This window comes from Tachypleus tridentatus, chromosome 13 (assembly GCF_004210375.1).
Source record: "Tachypleus tridentatus isolate NWPU-2018 chromosome 13, ASM421037v1, whole genome shotgun sequence".
In the NCBI taxonomy this organism is placed as follows: Eukaryota; Metazoa; Arthropoda; class Merostomata; order Xiphosura; family Limulidae; genus Tachypleus; species Tachypleus tridentatus.
The window spans coordinates 38,078,765-38,100,459 of record NC_134837.1 but is presented as its reverse complement, the minus strand read 5'-3'; the positions used below and the strand labels follow the sequence as shown (position 1 = coordinate 38,100,459).

General features: G+C 31.2%; 1 protein-coding gene across 4 annotated transcripts in view; it reads right to left on the bottom strand.

Moving 5' to 3' along the window:
• Positions 1 to 21,695, bottom strand: part of LOC143236931 (mucosa-associated lymphoid tissue lymphoma translocation protein 1-like) — a 64,563-nt gene that overhangs the window by 4,178 nt on the left and 38,690 nt on the right. For all 4 annotated transcript variants that reach the window (XM_076475628.1, XM_076475631.1, XM_076475629.1 and 1 more), the window contains exons 9-14: positions 18,240 to 18,429; positions 17,359 to 17,418; positions 12,728 to 12,849; positions 6,641 to 6,793; positions 4,292 to 4,464; positions 2,997 to 3,101 (exon numbers count right to left, since the gene is read on the bottom strand). In XM_076475628.1, the coding sequence (XP_076331743.1) occupies positions 2,997 to 3,101; positions 4,292 to 4,464; positions 6,641 to 6,793; positions 12,728 to 12,849; positions 17,359 to 17,418; positions 18,240 to 18,429 (803 nt within the window). The remainder of the gene's footprint in view (positions 1 to 2,996; positions 3,102 to 4,291; positions 4,465 to 6,640; positions 6,794 to 12,727; positions 12,850 to 17,358; positions 17,419 to 18,239; positions 18,430 to 21,695) is intronic.

The following is a 21,695-nucleotide window of genomic DNA, read 5'->3' as shown; positions in this document are numbered from 1 at the left end:
ATGTGTCCATGAATACTTAGAGAGTCATTGTTGACTGTTCTGAATGCAAAGTGATTTTCATGTTAAAATTAAAAATAACTTATCTAAGAATTGTGAAATTTCATATGCGTAATCTCTAAGACCTCCTAAATATATGCCAAACTTTTTTTTAAACTTTGTTTTATATATTTTTTTCTACCCTAATTATCCATTCGGTCAATTTGACCAACCACATAACCACCATAAAAAATACAAAATAAATCAAAATTACCCTTTCTTATTTCTACAATCACTGCAGAATGTTTCTATCCTAAATAGCTTAGAACTTGTAGCAGTATACATCTGTTTAAATTTAAATTATTGTTTTATTGCTCCTTGAACCATGTCTAACTAAAGACACTGCCACACAAGTTACAACTCACTTGGGAAATGTGTAATTCATGTGATCATATCAAATTACATAATGCAATGCATAAGCTGTAAAATTTTTATTATTATTATAACCTAATAAGTTTCTAACTTTTACATTTCAGTTATGTTTATAACAATTTGTAAAGAATACACATGAAAAACAATAAATAATACTTATGTGGGCCTTCATGTTTTGTTACTGTCAACTACTGATGAAAACTAAACTTTTTCTTCTTTTTTTTTTTTAAATTAATGGTGCTTCTATACTAAACTTTTTATTAGGCTGTCCAGAAATAAATGTTGGAATTTTCATAACAACATTTCGAAGCTGAATATCGAATTGGTTTAATCCAATGTTTGTTGCTTACAAGATGTCTTAATTACCTGCTGTTTCAACTCCACTCATTTTTGCAACCCTCAAGACAGCAAGGACTTTCATCTGACTTCAAACTTGGATGAAAAGCCACCAAAACTACACAGAACATCAACCAGGCAATCTGTTACTGAACGTACAGTTCAGTGTTGGTTCCAAAGGTTTCAACGTGTAGATGAAAGTTTTGTAGATAACAAAGATGGTGGAAAAAAGCCATCCTTAGATAAAAACACATTAATGGAAAGCAGTTGAGACAGACCCTTGCTTGAAGAAAAGCTAGACACAAGCGAATCAAGCATTTCCAACCTCCTGAGCATGCAATTGGAAAGACAAAAAATTGGATAAGTGGGTTCAGCATGAGCTGACTGAAGATCAACAAAATCAACATTATGAGACTGCTCTATGCTGCTACTGCAGAACCAAAATGATCTATTTCTTGAACATATAGTCACATGCAATGAAAAGTAAATTCTGTATGACAATTGAAGAAAATCAGCACAATGGCTTGATCACAAAGCATTTCCCAAAGCCTAAGTTTCTCCAAAGAAAGGTCATGGTGACAGTATGTTGGACTGTGGCCGGTATCATTCATTACAACTTTTTGAATCCAGGGTAAACAATCACAGCAGACAAATACTGTCAAGAATTGGCCAAAATGCACTGAAAGTTGTGTAAGAAACAACCAGCTCTGGTCAATCAAAGGGGCCCTATTCTTCTTCATGGCAATGTTCTTCCCCATATGTTAAGGATGATGCTCCAGAAATCGAATGAATTGAGAATTGAGGTTCTGTCTCATCCACCTTATTCCCCAGACCCTTCCACTACAGATTTTCATGTTTTCAAGCACTTCGGCAACTTTTTGAACAATAAATGGTTTCAAAACCAGACAGCTGTGGAAGAAGCTTACAGGTAATTCACTGGCCATAGAAATTCTGATTTCTATAGCAGGGGTATAAACAGCATCATTACAAATGGCAAATCTGTGTTGAAGCAAATGGGGCTGACTTTGATTAAAGCATGTTTTACACACTGGTTTATACTTTTCCAGACTTTGCAGTTCAAAAACAACATTTATTTCTGGACAACCTAATATTTAATTATATAAGGCATCTAGGAAGACAGAGCAATAATGCATGCACACACACACACACACAAAGTAATAACATCCTATCATTATCATAATTTATCTGGCTCAGGCTCATATGCAATAAAAACCTTTAAATATGCAGCTAAGCTTGATAATGTGATTACTTTAATAAAAAGACCCTTCTATGTACAGAAAACTAGATAACATAATAGTTATTTAGAGAATTAAACTTTGGCTTTCCATTGGTTATAAATAACATGGCATAAAACATTAGAGAGAACTACTGGCAATTTATGAAAGTGTGGCTGAGAAAGGCATGTGTGACAAGTGGATCAGATTTTCTAGTTTATGGCTCTGTAATCAAACAAGATTGAAGGCAATAAAAATTATACTGTCTTATACCTATATTAAAGTAAGTAATTTATATTATATTCCATACTTCTCAGAAAGAAAAGAGGAAATAACTAGAGAACAAATATCACTCTTATCACACTATAGAAAACCAAGGATTTCTTTAAACAACTCCTTACAAAATTAATAACTTAAAACTTATATAATATCAAAATTTGATTTATTATATATATCTATATACAATTATAATAAAGTAGTTCTAAAATGTCACAAGTTTAGTCTTACTGGAGTCTGACTGACATCTGAGATAAACTGCTAAGGTACACATTACAGGTCAGATACTGAGTGAAGTAGCAAAGCAGTATCAACAGTGCAGTCACAAACTGACGTTTAGGAAGATAAAAGGTCAAATGAAGACCTGAATCTTAAAGTATAAAGCTTGAATAACAAGACTCTTATTAAAATATAGCAATAAAGTTGATATATGCAACACACAAGGTGTATCTAACAGAATTAATCCAACTTTACCTAACTCCTGTTACTTAACAAAATGTATGGTGCAGATAAAAGAAGTAATAAATGGAGTTAAATATTCTGTAAATGTTCATCATAAAACGTTCTCAATAAGACTTTTTTTAAATTACAGCAATGATAAAATGGAGGAAAACTAATTTTCTAGGACTTTAAAATACCCTTTTGTTTCCTCTCAAACTCATACAAGGAGGAAGCACATACTCCCTGGTTCTTAATTCACCTGAACTTGCTTTGTGTCTTTTTACTAGCTTGTTATCTTACCTGAAGAATTTGAAGACTGGTGATGGCAAAGACTGTTTCAAGGTCATATGAAGTAGTCTGAATGGTCTTCACACAGTTTCTAACACAATTAACTTCAGCTGAATTCTGCATTAAAAGTAACATTACTGTGATGATTAAAGTTCTTGTAGTTTTCATTTTTACCAAATATTTAACTATTATGAAGTTAAATGCAGGGTAAATTTTCCATGCAATAAATAAATAACAAAAACAGCAAAATAACCCATTATATTCAGTACAGAAAATATTCATAATAAGAAAAAAACATGAAACAATCAAATTATGTAGTAATGGATTAATTAAATTGGTGACAATACTATCTATACTTTTTAATAAACAATGCCCTTTATTACACTCTTTCCTTACCTTTTGACAACAATTTGTACTTTAAAAAATTATCAAAGTTCCCTGTTATGTTAAAACCTTTTTATTGGTGGATATACAGAGCATAATTTTAAGAGTACAACATTTCACCAGGTTAGTCTGGTATCTTTAGATACAATAACTACAACTACATATTAGAAGCCTCCTCAGTCCAAACCAAAAATTTATTCATAACAATAGCTTCAAGTTATAATATGGATTAGTAAACAGCAGTAGCCCCTCAGTCCCAACTTTAATTTCTCAAAATGTTAAAAACATTCGCTCATCTTGTTCCATGAGACAAACAAGAATTATCTGATCATCCACATAAAACATTGTTTTTATTTTCTGAAGGCATTGAGACCTCTTTCTTCTCTTTACTGTTATTTTCACATTTTATTGTTAACAAAATGCATACAGGATTGTTCATCTGAACATAGCAGTTAATAATATTGTAACAATACACATCTTTCATCATGACGACAGTTAATATTGTAACAATATACATCTCTCATCATGATGACAGTTAATGATATTGTAACAATATACATCTTTCCACATGATGACAGTTAATAATATAGTAACAATATACATCTTTCAACAATATGACAGTTAATAATATTGTAACAATATACATCTTTCCACATGATGATAGTTAATAATTAAAAGCTTTTTTTTTGTTTTCAAAATAATGTCCCTGTATATCCATTTTATAAGTAAATCAGTGACTTCACAGTTAGATAGTTGCAGAACAGAAGCACAGTGCACAGCTTTCTACTTCTTTTCTACCTGTCTGAATAGTGAAAAAACAAGTATTTAACATTCATATCATATTTTATACACATCTCTTAAACTAATAACAAATGCCAAAACAGCTGTTCACTCCATCTACTACAGTCCCAAATTATACATACTTGTAGCATCATATCTATCTCAAAATCTTTCAATTTTTTAGCAGACTTGTCTTCCAATACAAGCCTTATGATCACATCCATAGCATTGCAGAAGGTATCCAAGTGTTTCCTGAATCGTATATCCAAACAAACTCCATCTTCCTTGTTACTGAACTTACAGGGAGCTGGAGGTTCTAAAAAAACACAGAGTAAGTTGATCTCACTACACAGAGCTAACTTTTAGGTACTGATAACATTCTAACAAGTAACCTTAATTTTAAAGATCCCTAGATCTGAAACTATACATGATCATTACTAACTATACAGGTCATAAGGGACAATATTAAAAATGTAGTGTTAAAAACTGTGTCTCACAACAAATATAATTACAATTATGCTTTGTCAGCTTGTAAAAGATATCCACAATGTAACATGATCACCACTAGTTTATACCCTACACAGCAAAATATAAAAGTTGGTGCAACACAAACTCTTCCACATATAGAACAAAATAAAATCAAGAAGGTTTTCAAGCTGCTGAATAAAATTCAATGTTTTTATTCAGTATCTGATAATCTCTGAATGAGGAGAAGGTATTTGTCGATTCACTAACAGCAAAGAGTTTACAAAAGCAACAAATACATCAGAATCACTGTGGCAAGTCAAAAATAGTTATTTGATCATTGCAAAAACAAGATGTTTGCAGGTATGTGGAAGCAAAAGTGTACTGATGTGTTTCAAGTGGTTTAAAAGAGACTTAAACTGTCCACAGATGCAAAAAAAAATCAACAACAGATGATTGTGTTTGATCAGTGGGGAAAAAAAGAAAGAACAGGAATATGATGACATACAGAAAGGACTTCTACAAGTGATTTTTTGCAGCTGTCCAATCAGAAAACAGGTCACCATGCAGGTATTCCAAAAACAAGCAGATCAGTTTTTCAAATAACTAGGTTATAAATTGTGACACCAGAGCCATATTTAGCATGACTTCAACCAGATTGAGTGAGTTCCAAACTTATAACTCAGAGATACAAAATAAATACTCTCTGGGAGTATGATATGTAATATTTAGATCCTACAACACAATAGTTCACTGACAATCAAGTTTAAAAATTTATTGCTATGATTAGTTTCAAAAGAGTATTTTAATTTGACATCTAACTGAAAGTCTAGGCTAGTGTTTCCTTTATTTGTTTGATAACAATCTCTGCACTGATAGAACAACTTGTGGATTAGCTTTCAACCTATCCCCCGCTGGAACAGCGTTACGTCTACGGACTTACATTAAAATCAGGGGTTCGATTCTCCTTGGTGGAACCAGCAGATAGCCTGATGTGGGTTTGCTATTAGGAAACACACGTGTGTGTTAAATATGAAAATACAAGTTTTGAGCCATACATACAACAAAATGCATTACTCGCACTTTTTCTAGTAGTAATTCACATAAGTCTAAAAATTGTTTAATATTAGTGATAAATTTTTAGCCATTTCACAACAGCTCATAGAATAGCTGTTGTTTGTTTTAAGTACAGAATTTTAGCTCATAGCTCTGTCATTTCTTGACTGATTTGAGATCTAATTACAAATTTGAACTCAGGAGATAAACCCCTTTTGACTGATGTATTTTACCAAGCCAAAAGTCTCATACATTAATTTACTCTAGCCCTGTCTGAAAGAACCTCAATTTGGGGGTAAGTCTGATAGAGATCTTGATGAGTATTAAAACTAAATAAAGTACATGTGTACTAAATGTTTTGTATCACTGACACATAAAAATATGACTAATAAAAAGGAAAAAAAAACTTATAGATTAATTTACTCCAAATCTGCCTAAAAGAATTTCAAATGCCATTGCTGTTGAGAATTTCTTCGTTTAACCTTATTATAGTAATTTCCCATTCATCTTTTGTAAATTTACTGTCACTTTATCAATCAGACATGAGACATCTGAAAATAATTACTTATGAATGAGAGTTTTAAAAAAATTTTAACTCAGTGCTTTGTTTTGATGTAATCAAACACTATGTTATTAATTTATAAGAATATTTAATATTTAAGCTTTTCCTTTTAGAACACAACAACATGTTATCGCTGACTTTCTTTATTAAAACATACAATGTTGAATACTGATACTTTCTGAAATTATAAATTTTGATGCCTAAAATACTGACTTTTTCAATAAACATGATTACAAAAGTCAAACTGACAATGGCATATTTCACTCTCTGTTTAAGAATATACTCAATTTATTAAATACCTTTAACTGATTTAATAAACACAAGTTATCATTTGATATTCTTTGTTGTAATTTCTTTTAATGTTATACCTAAGATATGTCATAGTAGATGTGAAAATATAGTCACCAACCTGTAAGTTTCTGCCATTGCAGAAGTAGTGCTTCATAATTCTTATCATCAGAGCTGTTTCTATTGAGTGGATCAAGCAAGCTTAAACGTCGAGACAGATTACAAACCATCGAGGGATACTGCATCTCACTTACATGCTCGTCAAGCTCCATATCTACAATATAGTAACAAACAGACATACAAGGTTAGAATCACTAAGGTTCTAACTCCACAGAAAAACACAAATGTGAAATTACAATGCATATTTCAACGACAGATACCTTTTAACTGCTGTAAAAAAAATTACTTTTTTAACAAAACAATCTAGTTATGGTAAAATCAAGTGAATTATGAAGAATATTCTTTGCTATTTGAAAATCAGCAGTCATTTGAAACCTATAAATGACCAATTAAGAGAGATGTATGGCAAAAACTTACAGGGTTAAAAAGAGATTTTAATACATTTTCTTTAGCCTAAAAAGTCTTAGAAATTTTGCACCAATATAATAACTACAAGAAATCTAAATTATCTTAAAATTATCTACCCATACAAAAAAATTATTGCTAACAAAAGAAATGTTGTTAATGTACAACCTAAATTTGTCTTAGGAGTTATGTCAGTAGTTCTTTATCATAAGATAAGAAAAAACAGGTAAGATTTATTTTTTATTTCTGAATCTTAATGTTTACAAAACAGTGCATTTTAAGCATTCACACAAAAAATTGTACATGTTGATTATGTACATTATACTACTTACAAAGATTTCAAAGAGAAAAAACAAATCAAAGGTGTATTTAACATTTTTACAAAGAGGCTGCATAAAGACTATCTCCATAAAGTTTTCCTAAATTTTGACTAGTTTACTTATATAAACTAAATATTTATATTCCTCAAAGTTTGCACAGTCTTTAACTTTTATGACATATTCCCTTTGTCAGCAAAACTAAAAAAAACATGACTCAAATTCTCTATCATAATAGCTGTTTCAACAGTAGCCTCAGTATCAATCAAAATGTTGATTCATAATAGTAGTTTCTAGCTCTACCATGAATTGGTACACAGTACACAATCAAAATGTTAGTTCATAACATTAACATCAAGTTCTACCATGGATTGGTACACAATCTCAAGGTATAAGAGTCAAATACTTGGAACGTAACATGAGGTACAATTAAGGCTGCTGTTGGTGGTGGTGGTGGGGGGGGGGGGGGAGAGGGAGCAAAGAATGTGGCTACACCCAGGCCCAGCCTCTACTGGGGCCCATACCAATTATTGAGAAGAGGAATGTTGTTCAAGAAGTAAGCCTTGGTAAAATTAGACTGTCAGTCAAAATATACATCAGAGCTCAGTGTCATACATACATATATATAAGCAGGCAGGACTCAGATGTATCAATTTAAAAACAACAGACTGTTCAATTTACTGGGGAAGGTGGGGTGTATTTCTTTTACAGTTGCTGTTCACAAAGATTATAACAGTTAAGTTATATTAGACATGAAGTCATATATAATTATCAGAAAATTCAAATAAGACTACAGATCAACTTTAATCTTCTGTGCAAACTCCTACACAACACGTCCATATTTTCCATAATATAATTGCCTTGTTCAGACAGAAAGATGCAGAGCTTGGTGAAAGTTCAAATGTTTCAAAGTGTAGTAGGTATGGCACATAATGTATATCAAATATGCTACCAAAACACAAGTCAGGTTTTTTTAAGAGAAAATAGCAGAAAAGAGATTTGGAAAATCCACAACAAGAAGCAGAAAATACTAGAAAATTCCAAGATGAATGGTTCAAAAGAGGGCTGCAGATGAAAGCAGTGCAATGACAGAACTACAAACCTCCTAGCATGAAAAATCAACTGCAGTTGAGCTGAAGGAAAGATGTAAATTGGAGCTGATTTGGGCAATGTAAAACATCAGCAAAAACAAGGTACCAAATTATGTTCTATAAGTGCAGTATCTAAGTCAGTTATCTTCAATGTGAATTTTGTGATCCAACTACTTAGCTGAACTTTTATATGAAAGGACTAAAATCTGAAATTTGGAAACATAAGCTATCCAGCTTAACCCTATGGCTGCCAGGTCCTTGTAATGTAAAGACTTAATGTCACTATCATTACATTTCATTTCAAAAATAAAAATACAGGATGAAATTATTTAAAATTTAACAGAAACTTTCCTAAAAGTATGAAATTTCAAAAAATAAAACATTTAATTTTTACTTTTTCTACTGTTTCTAATAAAAGTTTGTTATTTAATAAACTTACTTGCACTCACACTCTGAACATCTCACATACAAAGCAATTTTTATATGGAGTATAAAATTACTCTTTAATATCTTACAGTTTTCACATTTCATTTGTATAATCTCTAGAACCTTCTAAATGAATAGTTTTTAAAAGTATATGTATATATTTTACCTTCCATATTCTACACTGTATCACTTACTATAGCTATTATCAAAGTACAATGCAATGAAATATTTAAAATTAAGAAATGGAAATGAACTTATTTTTGTAGAATAGTCTTAAAATACCTTCTTTGGTTCATGTGCATAATTTCATGCTTTTACCTCTTCACTAGTAATTATTATAAATTATTTATGTCCACACACATCAACAGTTGCCTGTGAGCAATAGTCTGATATAAATAGAGAAGAAACAGCCTCTGGCAAAATCAATTTGCACATGCTTTGTCCTCTAAGACTTGTAGAGCAGAGTTTACATTTGAATATACTTAGAAAATTCTTAAATATTTCAAATAGCAATATTAAAACACCAAGCTGCAAATGCTGTATTTTGTTTTTGCTGTAAGCTGTTTGGTGATGATAGGGGAGTGTTTATTCAGGTTTCTTTAACTGGCAAAAATTATCACAAGAACGATCTCAACTCAGAGTTTACTAATCACACATGGAGAATTACAACTAGTTGAAAAATCTAGGAATTATATTATCAAACAAAACTTCAAAAGATATACATTAAAAAAAACCTAAACAAGAAAAGAGAGCAATAACTTGCTGTGCTTTTCAGAATTCTGAACTGTGTTTTATACTTAGCATCACAAAATCTAGCCTTTTGTGGTTCAGTAGACCATTTGTACACAGAGAACAATGGAAAGTTTTTAAAATTACTAAAACTGTTATCTAAATACGATTTTGCCACAAATGATTATTTGTATTACAGAGAAACTATTGTTTATTATTTAAGCATAACCAAAATAAATTTCTAAAGCTGTTAACCTAGGCTGTGATTAGAAAGGTTCGAGACAAAATACAGAAAGTCCGTGACTACAGAGCACTGACGAAGTGTACTCCAGATCTTTCTGACAAGGAACAACTATCAATAGTGATTAGATATGTTAAAATTATTAGAAACAAATTGATGTGCAGGAGAGATTTCTGGAGTTTTTGCATATTGAAAATACAATGGAAGAGCTGGCTACATACCTGACACAGTACAAAATAAAATTTGAGGTTGTAGAGGTCAGTGTTCTGACAACAGGGTTAATATAAAAAGAGCCTACCAATGAGTTCAAGCAAGAATAGGACAGGTCAGTGAACATCAGTGTGGGTCCCCTACTGTTCCCTGGAATCTTGCATTGGAATATCCATAGAAACAAAGAATTGTTTTGGAATATTTCAGCATCTTTAGAAGATATTTTCAGTATCCACTAAACATTGGGATATCCTTGTTAAGCACCTGAGACATTAGATATTGAAGTCAATTTTTGAGACCTACTGGAGTGCTTGTGCTGTAGCCTCAAAGACAGTTTGTGAAAAACTGCCTAAGTTATTAAATCCTTTGCTCAAATTATCAGAAAGTAGCAACTGCAATGGTGAAACCCCATCTAAAATTACAGGCCTTGTGAAAATGCTGGAATTGTTTTCATTTATTTTAGGTCTGGTTGTGTGGAATTAAATTCTTAGCACCAACAATTATGTGACAGTGATTTTACAGTCCTCCAATACTTTGCTAAAAATTTTTTTTTGTTCAATAATCTGACAGTTGTTCCATGATTGCTGACACCTTATTTGTTGCATTTGTCAAAAACATACAAGACACTGAAAGCACCTGCCAGCAAAGCTTACTAATAATCCCTTCAGTAGTTAGGAAGAATCTGAATCTGTCTTATTTTTAATTGCCTGTAAGATAAGGTTCTGATAGAAGTTGAGAAACACTTTGATGTTTTTCACAAATATGAATTGTTTTTAGGTTTTTTTGGTCCACATAAAAGCATCTGGAAGTAACAAAAAGTTCAAACAAGCAAATGATGAGCTGGCTTGATTTCTTGGGGACATAAACACTTTAAACATTGCCACAGAAATAGCTTTACTTGTTCATCACTTACCTGATGGTGCAATCTTTCCAAACCTGGTAGAGAAAAACTTAAGCATTTCCCTAAATCTAACTAGAATATAAGTATTGCTTACAGTTGCAAGCAATGAACAATCTTTCAGGAAACAGCCTCTGACAAATAACTACCTACACTCAACAACTTCAAAGAAAAGACTGTCTGTACTTTAAATTGAAAACAAAATTGCAAAATAAGTGAACTTTTTTCCAATGTGTCTGAAAATTATACTACAACCAAAGTTCACCATGTAGCTCTTTAAGATGGTAAGGCATACATTTTATTTGACCTTAACAATATTAGTTGCTGTTGCTCAGTAATAGAATGCTGTTTCCACACAAATTATTTTAGGTTTAGTTGTTGTTTGGTTGTGTTTTGTTGTTGTTGTTTTTTTTTTTTTGGTGGGGGGTGTTCATTCTCTTGCACCAAGGTCCAGACAATTTTAGCACTGGCTCTGGGTACAATTGCACATTCGTCAAAAATAGAAGTGACAAAACAAAACATGTACTTCAAATTCTGAACTCTTCTATTAAGAATATTTAATTTCATAAAAATACCAGTTCATAAAGTTAAGCTTGCAAAATATAACAACATATGCATTAAGCAATTCTTGCTTCTTTACAATACCAGCACTAAACACACAAATATTCAGTTACATCTTAAAGTATGAATAGTAAATAGCACAAATTATTTTATTTTGTAGGCTTGTTATATCTATAACCAGTCTTTTCTAATGAACACTCAGAGTATATTTTCTGCTAACAGTAGGCTGTTTGATATTTTCATGATGATGAGAAACCCACTTGAAGTAAAAAATTTTCCTCAAGTTGGCTGGTATTAAAACTGTAATTACAACAAAGTAACCCTGAGAAGACTGAAATGTTGTTCTGTACTTTATTTTAATTAAAGTTTTTAACACATATTCTACCAATATAGAGAAAACATGTTTGATATTTTGTTTTATAGTATTAAGGATAGTGTCGAGTGTAATATAACATTCAATGGATGCTTTTATTATCTGCAACTGAAAAGAAGTGGTTTGGGGTTTGAAACTACTTACACAGTCCTTGACTGTTGTAGGATCCTTTGTTCAAATCAGATTACTATGTAAGTCTTAAGTTTGTTAGTAGCTAGACTTTCCTTATAATGTTTAAAATGTACCAAAATGTTGGAATCTCATTATTCAGACATTTAATATACATTCAACATAGCTTTATAAAATGTTGTACTTGGTTTCTCATATAATATTTATTGCAGTTAAAAGAAAATGATATATTCCCATAATTGTAAAATCATAAACTGAAAGTTTTAAACTTTAATTTAAATTTTTAACATTTGGTTGGTAATTTATGTAACCTCTACTTCAAACTTTGTGATATGTAAAACCTAATGAAATTAACAATTCTCCTTCAACGAATAATAGTTTCTCCTTTGCATACACTTATAGAAAAAGTCTAAAAACTCAAACAGTAAAAAAGATATATATACACACATGATAAAAATTCAGTATTGAATTTGTTTTTACAGAAAAAAAAGACTATGCCACACTTTTGTTTGTTTTATATGTTTCTTATATTATAGATGCATCAACTGAAGGTTAGTGGTAAAATATAATAAATATTTGGGACCAAATTATTTAACTCAAATATAGTAGCAACATTACAAAATGTTGATTATATAAGTAGATTGATGGAACTCATTTGCTTTTAATATAACTTGCTTTATGCACATATAAAATTAGCCTTCAACTGACCTTCTTGAACTTTTAACAGTATCTCATATATTGGCTCTTTTCGGAGAAGATACTTCTTTAAATATTTGACATATTTGCCATTTTCTTCTCCTCTGACTTCACAAGAATAACGATCAGAACTCCTAAGTATAACGACATAACACGTTTCGTGTAAAAAAATAAATAAAAAAGTTTTAGAACCACTTGGCTACTATACACATTCCACAATAAATTAAATCAATACAAAACACGACTTTTGGTCAAAGTTTTTTTCTTTCATATGAAAACAAAATATATCTGCTAATTTGGCTGACCAATACAATTTTTTACATGGTAACAAAGTAAATTGTAGTTTAACTAAAAATTATACTCATCCCTAACCTAACAAACAACTTATATATATGAAAAAGATTAAAATACATCTAAATTTTCAATAATATAAGCAAGAACTACACAATATGTATGGTTATAATTTCAATATTTATTTAAATAGATGCATACATGCAAATCTTAACTTAAGTCTTAACTACTATTTGAAATCTTTGCTTTTTGAAACATGATATACTAAATTTAAATATGGTTTGGGATACACAAAATAGGAATATATATATATCCACTGCAATCTTGTATTAATTTACTGAAAAGCTGTGAAGCTCATAAACAGATTTGAATTAAAAAACATCTTCCGGTATAAAAATCTAAATCTAGACGTTCATTTACCCGATACAATCATATTTACATTAAATCTTGCTACCATTGCATCATAACTTCTGTTTTGTTTGGATTAGTCATAACATATTGCACTATGCATCACTGTTATGCTGATCTAATGTAAATGAGGTTTAGATACAGACAATAAAAGTGGGAAGTAAGAGTTGAAGAAAACCAGGTGCAAGTCATGGATGTTTGTACAAAAAAAAAAGAAACTTCATCTTGAATATTATTATCAAAAGACTGTTACATTTACAGCTGCATGAATTTAAAAAATTTAAAATCAGTTGCTGCTGTTTATCACTGTATTGAGGTCAGCCATGGCAATTGACAAAAGACTTATCTGTCATACTATGGTATAATGAATATTTGTCTAACCCTTTTGCTACAGGCTCGGTATAATATACACTACAGTTCATCTATACATTTCCACTATTTGCACTATAATCTTTGATACAGCATGTGTATCTTAACAAAATTTGGTAAACTTTTTAGTAAAGATTACAAGTATTTTGTATACAAAAAATTAGATTTTATTAGTGAATTATTTTACTAGAGATTTATTTGTAAAATAGAGTCTGTTTCGTTACTACTCTCCATGCAGTGACATAATGTCAAGACAAAAAAAAAATCTCAAATATTATTTGTGCAATCTCTAAGTCCTCCTAAATATGTTTCAAATGTTTGTTTTCAGTAAGACTTTATATTTATGTTATTTTCTGTACTCAATGTGGGGTGTGTTACTTGACCAACCTTGTAATCATGAAAAAAAAGAGGAAATAAACATAAATTATGCTTTTTTCATGCTAGGATGACTACATATAATAACATGTAAATACAAATGTTTAGTCTAATTAGCTTAAATCTCATAATGCTTTATATTTACACATACAGACAGTCCCCAACTTATGTAAACTTGCACTTACGTAAACAATTCTTATAAACCCATTGATAAATTGTCGAGTTGCAAAAAATTTACTTTAAGTCTTCTTATCAATGCACTATTGTAGTTACCACATGGTAATTTCTACAATCTAATCAGTACAATCTAATAGCATCTAAGGATGCTACTGTGTGCCTGCCCACCTCTCTCTTTCCTCTCATTCATTCACATATTCTCACACTGAACACATCTCTTGCATTGTTCATAATAATTTCTCTGTTTTTTGTGATAGTAACTTCTGTTCCCTAGTCATGACTGGAGAAAGACACACTGGTGTTACAAATGGTAAATCTGCTTGTAAATGCACTAAAATAGATCTAGAGATGAAATTGAAGATGATAAAGAAACACGAGGGTGGACTAACCTTATCATATGTTCATCTATTGCATGTGAACTCAGTCTCTCAGTGTCTATAGTAAATACAATAGCAAAAAATGCTGAATGGATTAAGGAATATGTGAAAGGATCTGCTCTCCTAAAGTCTAATGAAGAACTCATGCAATTAGAAGCAGTGAAAATTCACAAAATCGCTCAGTGAACCATATGATGAGTTAGTTGACAAACCCTGTGCTTCATAGCAAAGAAAATGATACTTGCTTTCTGTGACATAGAGCGGTTTGAGAAAATGTACCCCAATAGCTCTCACTATTTAAAAGCCTTAAATGGGATGGGAGATGTCTTTACCTGCTACATGAGGAAAAAAAAAAAGCTAGCAAACAATCGTTGCTTAATCCCCTTCTCGTTAAGCTTGGACCTTCCACCACTCTTGATGTCGATTCTGATTACCCTGAAGTTTTCTTGTTATCTGAAGCACTTCCTTTTCCACCTTCCTCAACTAACAACTAAGTTCATTCTTCCACAATTAAAACACCATTTCCTGCAAGCTTGGATGGTATTAGTTTTAATGCACGTAAAGTGATTTTAATTGTCATGTACAAATGTTTAAATAATTTTCTATTTCTTATCACCAATAAACAAAATTATTAAAACTTATTTATATTTAGCTGTGTTTAAAATAAATCATGCAGACACTTGGTGGTGGTTACTGTAGTAAGTTCACACACATGTGACTTCAGTTGTATGTGAACAAATGGCATTGACATCTGGTGGTGGTATAGATTGTAATTAGTAATAAAAAAATTTATCCCAAATGAATTATTCTTCACTTCTGAGAACTTTTTTGTATTTGCTGGCCATTTTTATTATATCCACACAGCCTATTTAAGTATTGTGTGATGTAGAGCAATGTTGGCATATAAAACCATTAAATCAGCACATACAGTCATGTGAAAAGGTTAGGACACCCTATGAGAGCCTGTGTATTTTTGTAACATTTTTGGATATATAGATATTTAATCTTAATTTCAACAATACTGAGAGATTATAGGAATGTAACTAAATAATTAAAACTGAAGAAAAGACTTTTGTAAATGTAATTCTACAAAAATGCATATTCTAACTGAGGAAAAGTTAGGACACCCTACCCCCTAATAGCTAGTGTTACCCCCTTTGGCTGAAATAACTGCAGTGAGATGCTTCTTGTAGCCATCTACCAATCTCTGACATTGGTCTGAAGAAAGTTTGCCTCACTCCTCAATGCAGAATTCTTTCAGCTGTGAGATGTTTGAGGGGTTTCTTACATGTACAGCCTGTTTCAAGTCACCCCACAGCATCTCAATGGGATTAAGATCTGGGCTTTGACTCGGCCATTCCAGGACAGAAGATCTTGAAAAGTCTTTTCCTTTAGTTTTAATTATTTAGTTATATTCCTATAATCTCTCAGTATCGTTAAAATTGTGATTAAATATCTATATATCCAAAAATGTTACACAAATACACAGGCTTTCATAGGGTGTCCTAACTTTTTCACATGACTGTATCTCTTCTAGGCCTTTCCAACTTACATAAAATTTGACTTATGTAAAGGTTTTTGAAATGTAAACCTTATGTAAGTTGGAGACTGTCTGTATATCTATTATTAATTTTTATATTGACCTTCCAGTAATATACAGTCACATTTCAATTATTATACATTACACACACACACACTATTGTTATTTAGAAATAAATTAAACTTATTTTTCCTAAAATGTACAACAATAAATCAAGAAGTAAAGCAAACAATTATCTCTTCTTGCCTTTGTACTTGATTGTTGCTGGACATAGGTTGCTAAGTCTTTTAAATTTCACATGTTGAGGATATCAACAAATTTTTTTCAGGTTTTATATATACACAGTTTAATAACCAAAAAATAATAAATAACTACACTGATACAATAGAATTCCACTGTTATTTATTCAGCTTATTAACTAAGATGTATTTAGAGTTTTAAAAACATAAAACTTACAGCACAACTTACCTACTTGAAATCTTGGATCAAAAAACCACTCTGGGAACATTCTACACTGTTGACTGGTTATTCACGTCATATATTAAAATAAGTGTATAAAGGGACTGTTTCAAAAAATGCAAGAAAGTGAACAGGGTCACTATGTTTGATTCAGTACATAAGCCATATCTCAGCAAAATAAAAAGATATGAGGTTCTTCTTTTGTATAGTATGAGTAATATGAATTCCAAATTTTTATGAAACTAAGGACCTAGTATTTTGACATCACAAACATCTAATTTTAAACAGTGCTGCATTCAACATACCACATGACTCACTAAAATCTATATTTAGATGTATTCTTTTAATATTTACTTTAAATTAACTCATACATAATATTCCAATTTGTCTTATAATCTACAATTTGATTCCAAACTTACTGATATAAATTCACAAAATAGTAGTTCAATAACATTTTGAATGCAAGTCAACAAACTTGATGTCATGGCCTTTGACCTAAGACCTGTCACGAAAGGATTAATCATTTAAAATGCAAAGCAGCTGAACCAGAAATTGGAATAATTACAAAAGTACTTAAAGACCAAATATTCTAAATCAAATTGAAAGAAGATGAGTATTTAAGGCAAATAGAATGACAGTGTACTTACGTGGAAAATCCATAGATAGTATTTCTCACCCCTTCTGAGACGTATATTCTATCAGGATTACTATATCACGTAATGGCATGGAACAAATAAAACTATCATAAATATTTCCATAGTATCATTTCTTTTTATTACATTTAACATTTTTCAAATGGGATGCAAGTGAAAATATCCTAACACACTTTCCAGTAATTTGAACAACATATAACAAATACAATGAATTCAGAAACAAAACATTCATAGAATAATAATGAATCTATATCCTATTTTGACATAACGTCACAAGAACTACTGGCCAATAGACCATGCTTTGCTAGCATAGGGTATTATATACCACAAAAACTTGCACTCTTTCAAGTAAAGTTATAAATTAATAAACAATTGTTCAATTTTTATAAACATACATACACAGTAAAAAAAAACAACCTAAGTTTGACAAACAGGTATAAAACTTGTTACAAGTGCTTTGGATAGATAGTTCTAAATTTTCTGAATGATTTAATATAGCATAGATTCTTGCAATTATCTCTTTGTATATACAATTGTTGGATAATAAGCTGTTCTCGATAAAACAAAAATTCACTTGAGTCTACCAGCAAATAAAACTAATATTGATTTACTATATCCTGATAACTATGATGAGTGAAAAGAAATGCTATTAAACCACTGTTTTTAAATTACATACTTTAAACAATATTTACTGTTTCATGAAAACATTATTTCTTATATCAATTTAACCAAATTCAATTATATTAGATTAACACTAATGTGGAATATGCTGGCTTCCTAACATTTGTTCTCAAATACTGCATTTTTAATTGGTTTATTTCTTTTTATTTGTCGACTTGATTTACTTATATTATCACTTCTATGATCTTACACACCTCTTTGGCAGTTGGAAGCGACATGTATCCAAAAGTAATACATTGAGAGCAGTGTCCTTTTGTACCATACATTCTGCAACAAATTGAGCACACAAGTTTTCACTGGGATTCATGTTACAAGATGAATCAATCGGTACCAGAAAGTTTTGCTTGTAGTGTTCAAATCCATGTCCAACATAGAAGAATAATCCTTGAAAAAAAAAAAAAAAAAACAGCAACAATCTGTAACGTTGAAAAAGTACTGCAAAAAGAATTATTTTTACTCGCTGCTAAAAACAGCAGTCCACACTATCATAACTAAGTATACTGCTTCAACACAAACTTGATATTGCTTTCCAGATTTAGCATATAGTCACCACACCAAATCGGCATTGTCTGCCAAGGATACATTTTCTATACATGACAAGAAGTAATACAGAAAATCACTGAATACAACACTAGCTGGTTAGAGAAACATTATAGTAGTTTGTTTTTATTTTAAATAAGGAAACACTTCCTTAACACACTTTAGATTCATCAACTAAAACTATCATTCAAGCAAAACTAAGCTGCCAACATTAATTATTAGATGTAGATAATGTTAGGCACTACATGGTCTAAATAGAAAAGAGGTCATCCAGTAATGCTGTATGGAAAATTGATAATTTAAACTAAACAAGTTAATTAATACATCAGCTTGAATAAATATACCATGTGTTTTCAGTACTTCTCATAATGAAGCTGCAAAACTACTTTATGTCAGAAATTTAGATTCTATTTATTTTATGGAATAACTCACAATTGAGGCCTTTTTAATGGCTTAATATCTGAAAAACTATTTTAAGTTTATGAAAACGTATAGAAGACTAGGAGTAATTAAAACATTTAAAATCTTTTTTTTTTTAATGAACCAAATCCAAATATTAACATTCTCCTTAACTGAAAATGTATTTCAGATACTTATCTCTTCAATGAATAGATAGCCAATACTTTGCAATGCTACTGAAAAGTTTTTGGCACATGTTCCTAGCCTAAGAATGCAACTCCTATACCTAAATATAATAAAATGCACTGTGAATGTCTATGATGCACTCATCATTAAATTATAACTCTCCACCAACAACAGGGCAATACATTCTCCATGTGTAGTGTTTACTATTGAACACTTAATGTACACTAAAAGATTATTTTCAATGAATCAAGAATAACTTCTCTTTTCGGTATACATTTGAGTTAAGGAAAATGTTTATTTAAGGACGTGTTACTCAGTTCTCCATAGAACAGATTGCTAGAATCCAACATTGAAAAGATTCTGGATAGACTGGCATAAAGAAATATATGAAAAGTTCCTTTCTGAAAATATGATTACAGAAAGGGAAATTTTATAGTGTGTGTCTTCCACTATAGGGAAGGGGAGAAGTAGTTGAAAATCATTTGGCAGGATATCACATCCATCTCAAACAGTAATGCAGTAATGCAGAAGGGATCTGCCAACAGAACATCTTGTGTTACAAAAATGGATGGAATGTGAAGGATGGTCAAACATTCTGTACATCTCCAGAAGTTGCAGACCATGCACATTAAGTGCAGCTCAATATTTCAAACTGTACAACACACAAGAAATTTGATTTTCTTACAAAAAATATGCAGTTACAGGGATGGATCATTCTAGACCTACATCATGAGAAATGGCCTGGTCCTTAGCATTGGCAACAACCTGTACACACCACACCAATGACTTGTACTGCATAAGAACTCTCCTAAACCACTGAAAGAAATTATAAAGGAGAATACCAGAAAGTTGCATGAACAAAACAGGTATAATCATAAAATTTGCATTAGAGACTGTGAAATAGTTTACTACAAATAGAGACAGCAGGAATCAATCAGCTGAGTAGGTTGATATCTACATCCATCACTATTATTATGTGTATTTGAATGTGAAGCATAACTTTGGAGATTTATGTATATGTGAGGCAACCCTATCAGGCTCCTTTACAAACAAGAAATCTGCTGGAGCTCGCTAAATAGAGATAAAGGGAAAACACAAGTTATCAGAGATGACTGCTGATGAGCTGCCTTAGTTGAGGTTTCCATCACACAAGGAACTCCCTTGAAACCATATCTCAATGGAAGAGTGCCAGCTAAAGTTCCCTGAAGTATGACAGAGATAGTTAAGCTTCAGAAAGTAAGGCTACCTAACCAAGCAAATCTCAAAACAAACAAGTAAACTGAAACTCTATACAAAATATTGAAGCTAAGGTGGAGATTGGGTAGGTATGATTTTTCCTCAATAAAGTTGCTGGAGTCATAATATGAAGCTTCAGAAAGAAGGTGAACTGTGAACACACAAACAAAGATGAGCAGATTGACAAAGACAAAGAAGGAAAAGAAGATCCCCATACTGGAAGAAAAGATACAAATAACTGAAGCTTAAGGGTGAGAAAAACCTTGATTTCATGGACAGATTAAAATTCTCAAGGCCTGAGAGAGATTGTGACAATAAAATCTGATAGATTGTGACAATAAAATCTGATAGAGGTTGTGACAATAAAATCTGATAGAGATTGTGACCAAAAAAAATCAACAAGATTAAACAAAAATAAAGTTGGTAAGAAAACAAAAATAAAACTGACACAGTAAAGAAAAGATAGAGAAGGTGGAACTGTAGAAAATAAAAAGTGTGTCACGTATATGTAATATGAAAGCAGAAAAGGATTATGGTTGGATTACCAGATTTTTATTGGGGAGACAGGAACCAAAAGGAAAAACTGGTAGTGGGAACAGCTGTGTAAAAGCATCAAAAGATGAAGTAGGCTCAACAAAAACTAAAAGAAGCAGAAGATTGGGATATCTAGATTTGAAACAAAGTAAAATAGAACTTTGATCACAATGGTAGCAATGTTTCTCACTGTTGAAGTACCTCCAGTTGCCAATGAAACAGTATAAGACTACTCTTATTAAGGAGTGTCTAGATATTGAAATGTGTCAAAAACATGGATATGCATATTCATAGTTGAGAGAACTCACAAAACTTTGAGTACAAATCAAGAAAATGAATTATATAAATGAGAAGTGGGATTTTTAACTGAAAGTTTAATTACTTAGCGCAATGCAAAAAGATTTGTAATTCTGAAAAAAAGATAACTGACTGAATACTGCAGTACCAAGGAAACGAATGAGTTCTTGGTATACTGTATTTTTTGACATATGCATTGATGTAAAGTACAAGTCAAAAGGGTTAAAGTTCTAATTTTATCAACCTTAATTCATATATAGGTCAATGCAGAGTATAAGATGAGAATAGATCAAGTAAGATACCACTACATTGTATACTGTATGCTAATGGAATAAATATGGTGCAAGATGCAAAGAAATTTGATGAACACAAAAGTCAGTCAGAAAATAGAGAATATGAAATAAAAATATAACAAGTTAAAATCCCCTTATTTCTTTTATTATATATAAGAAATAACA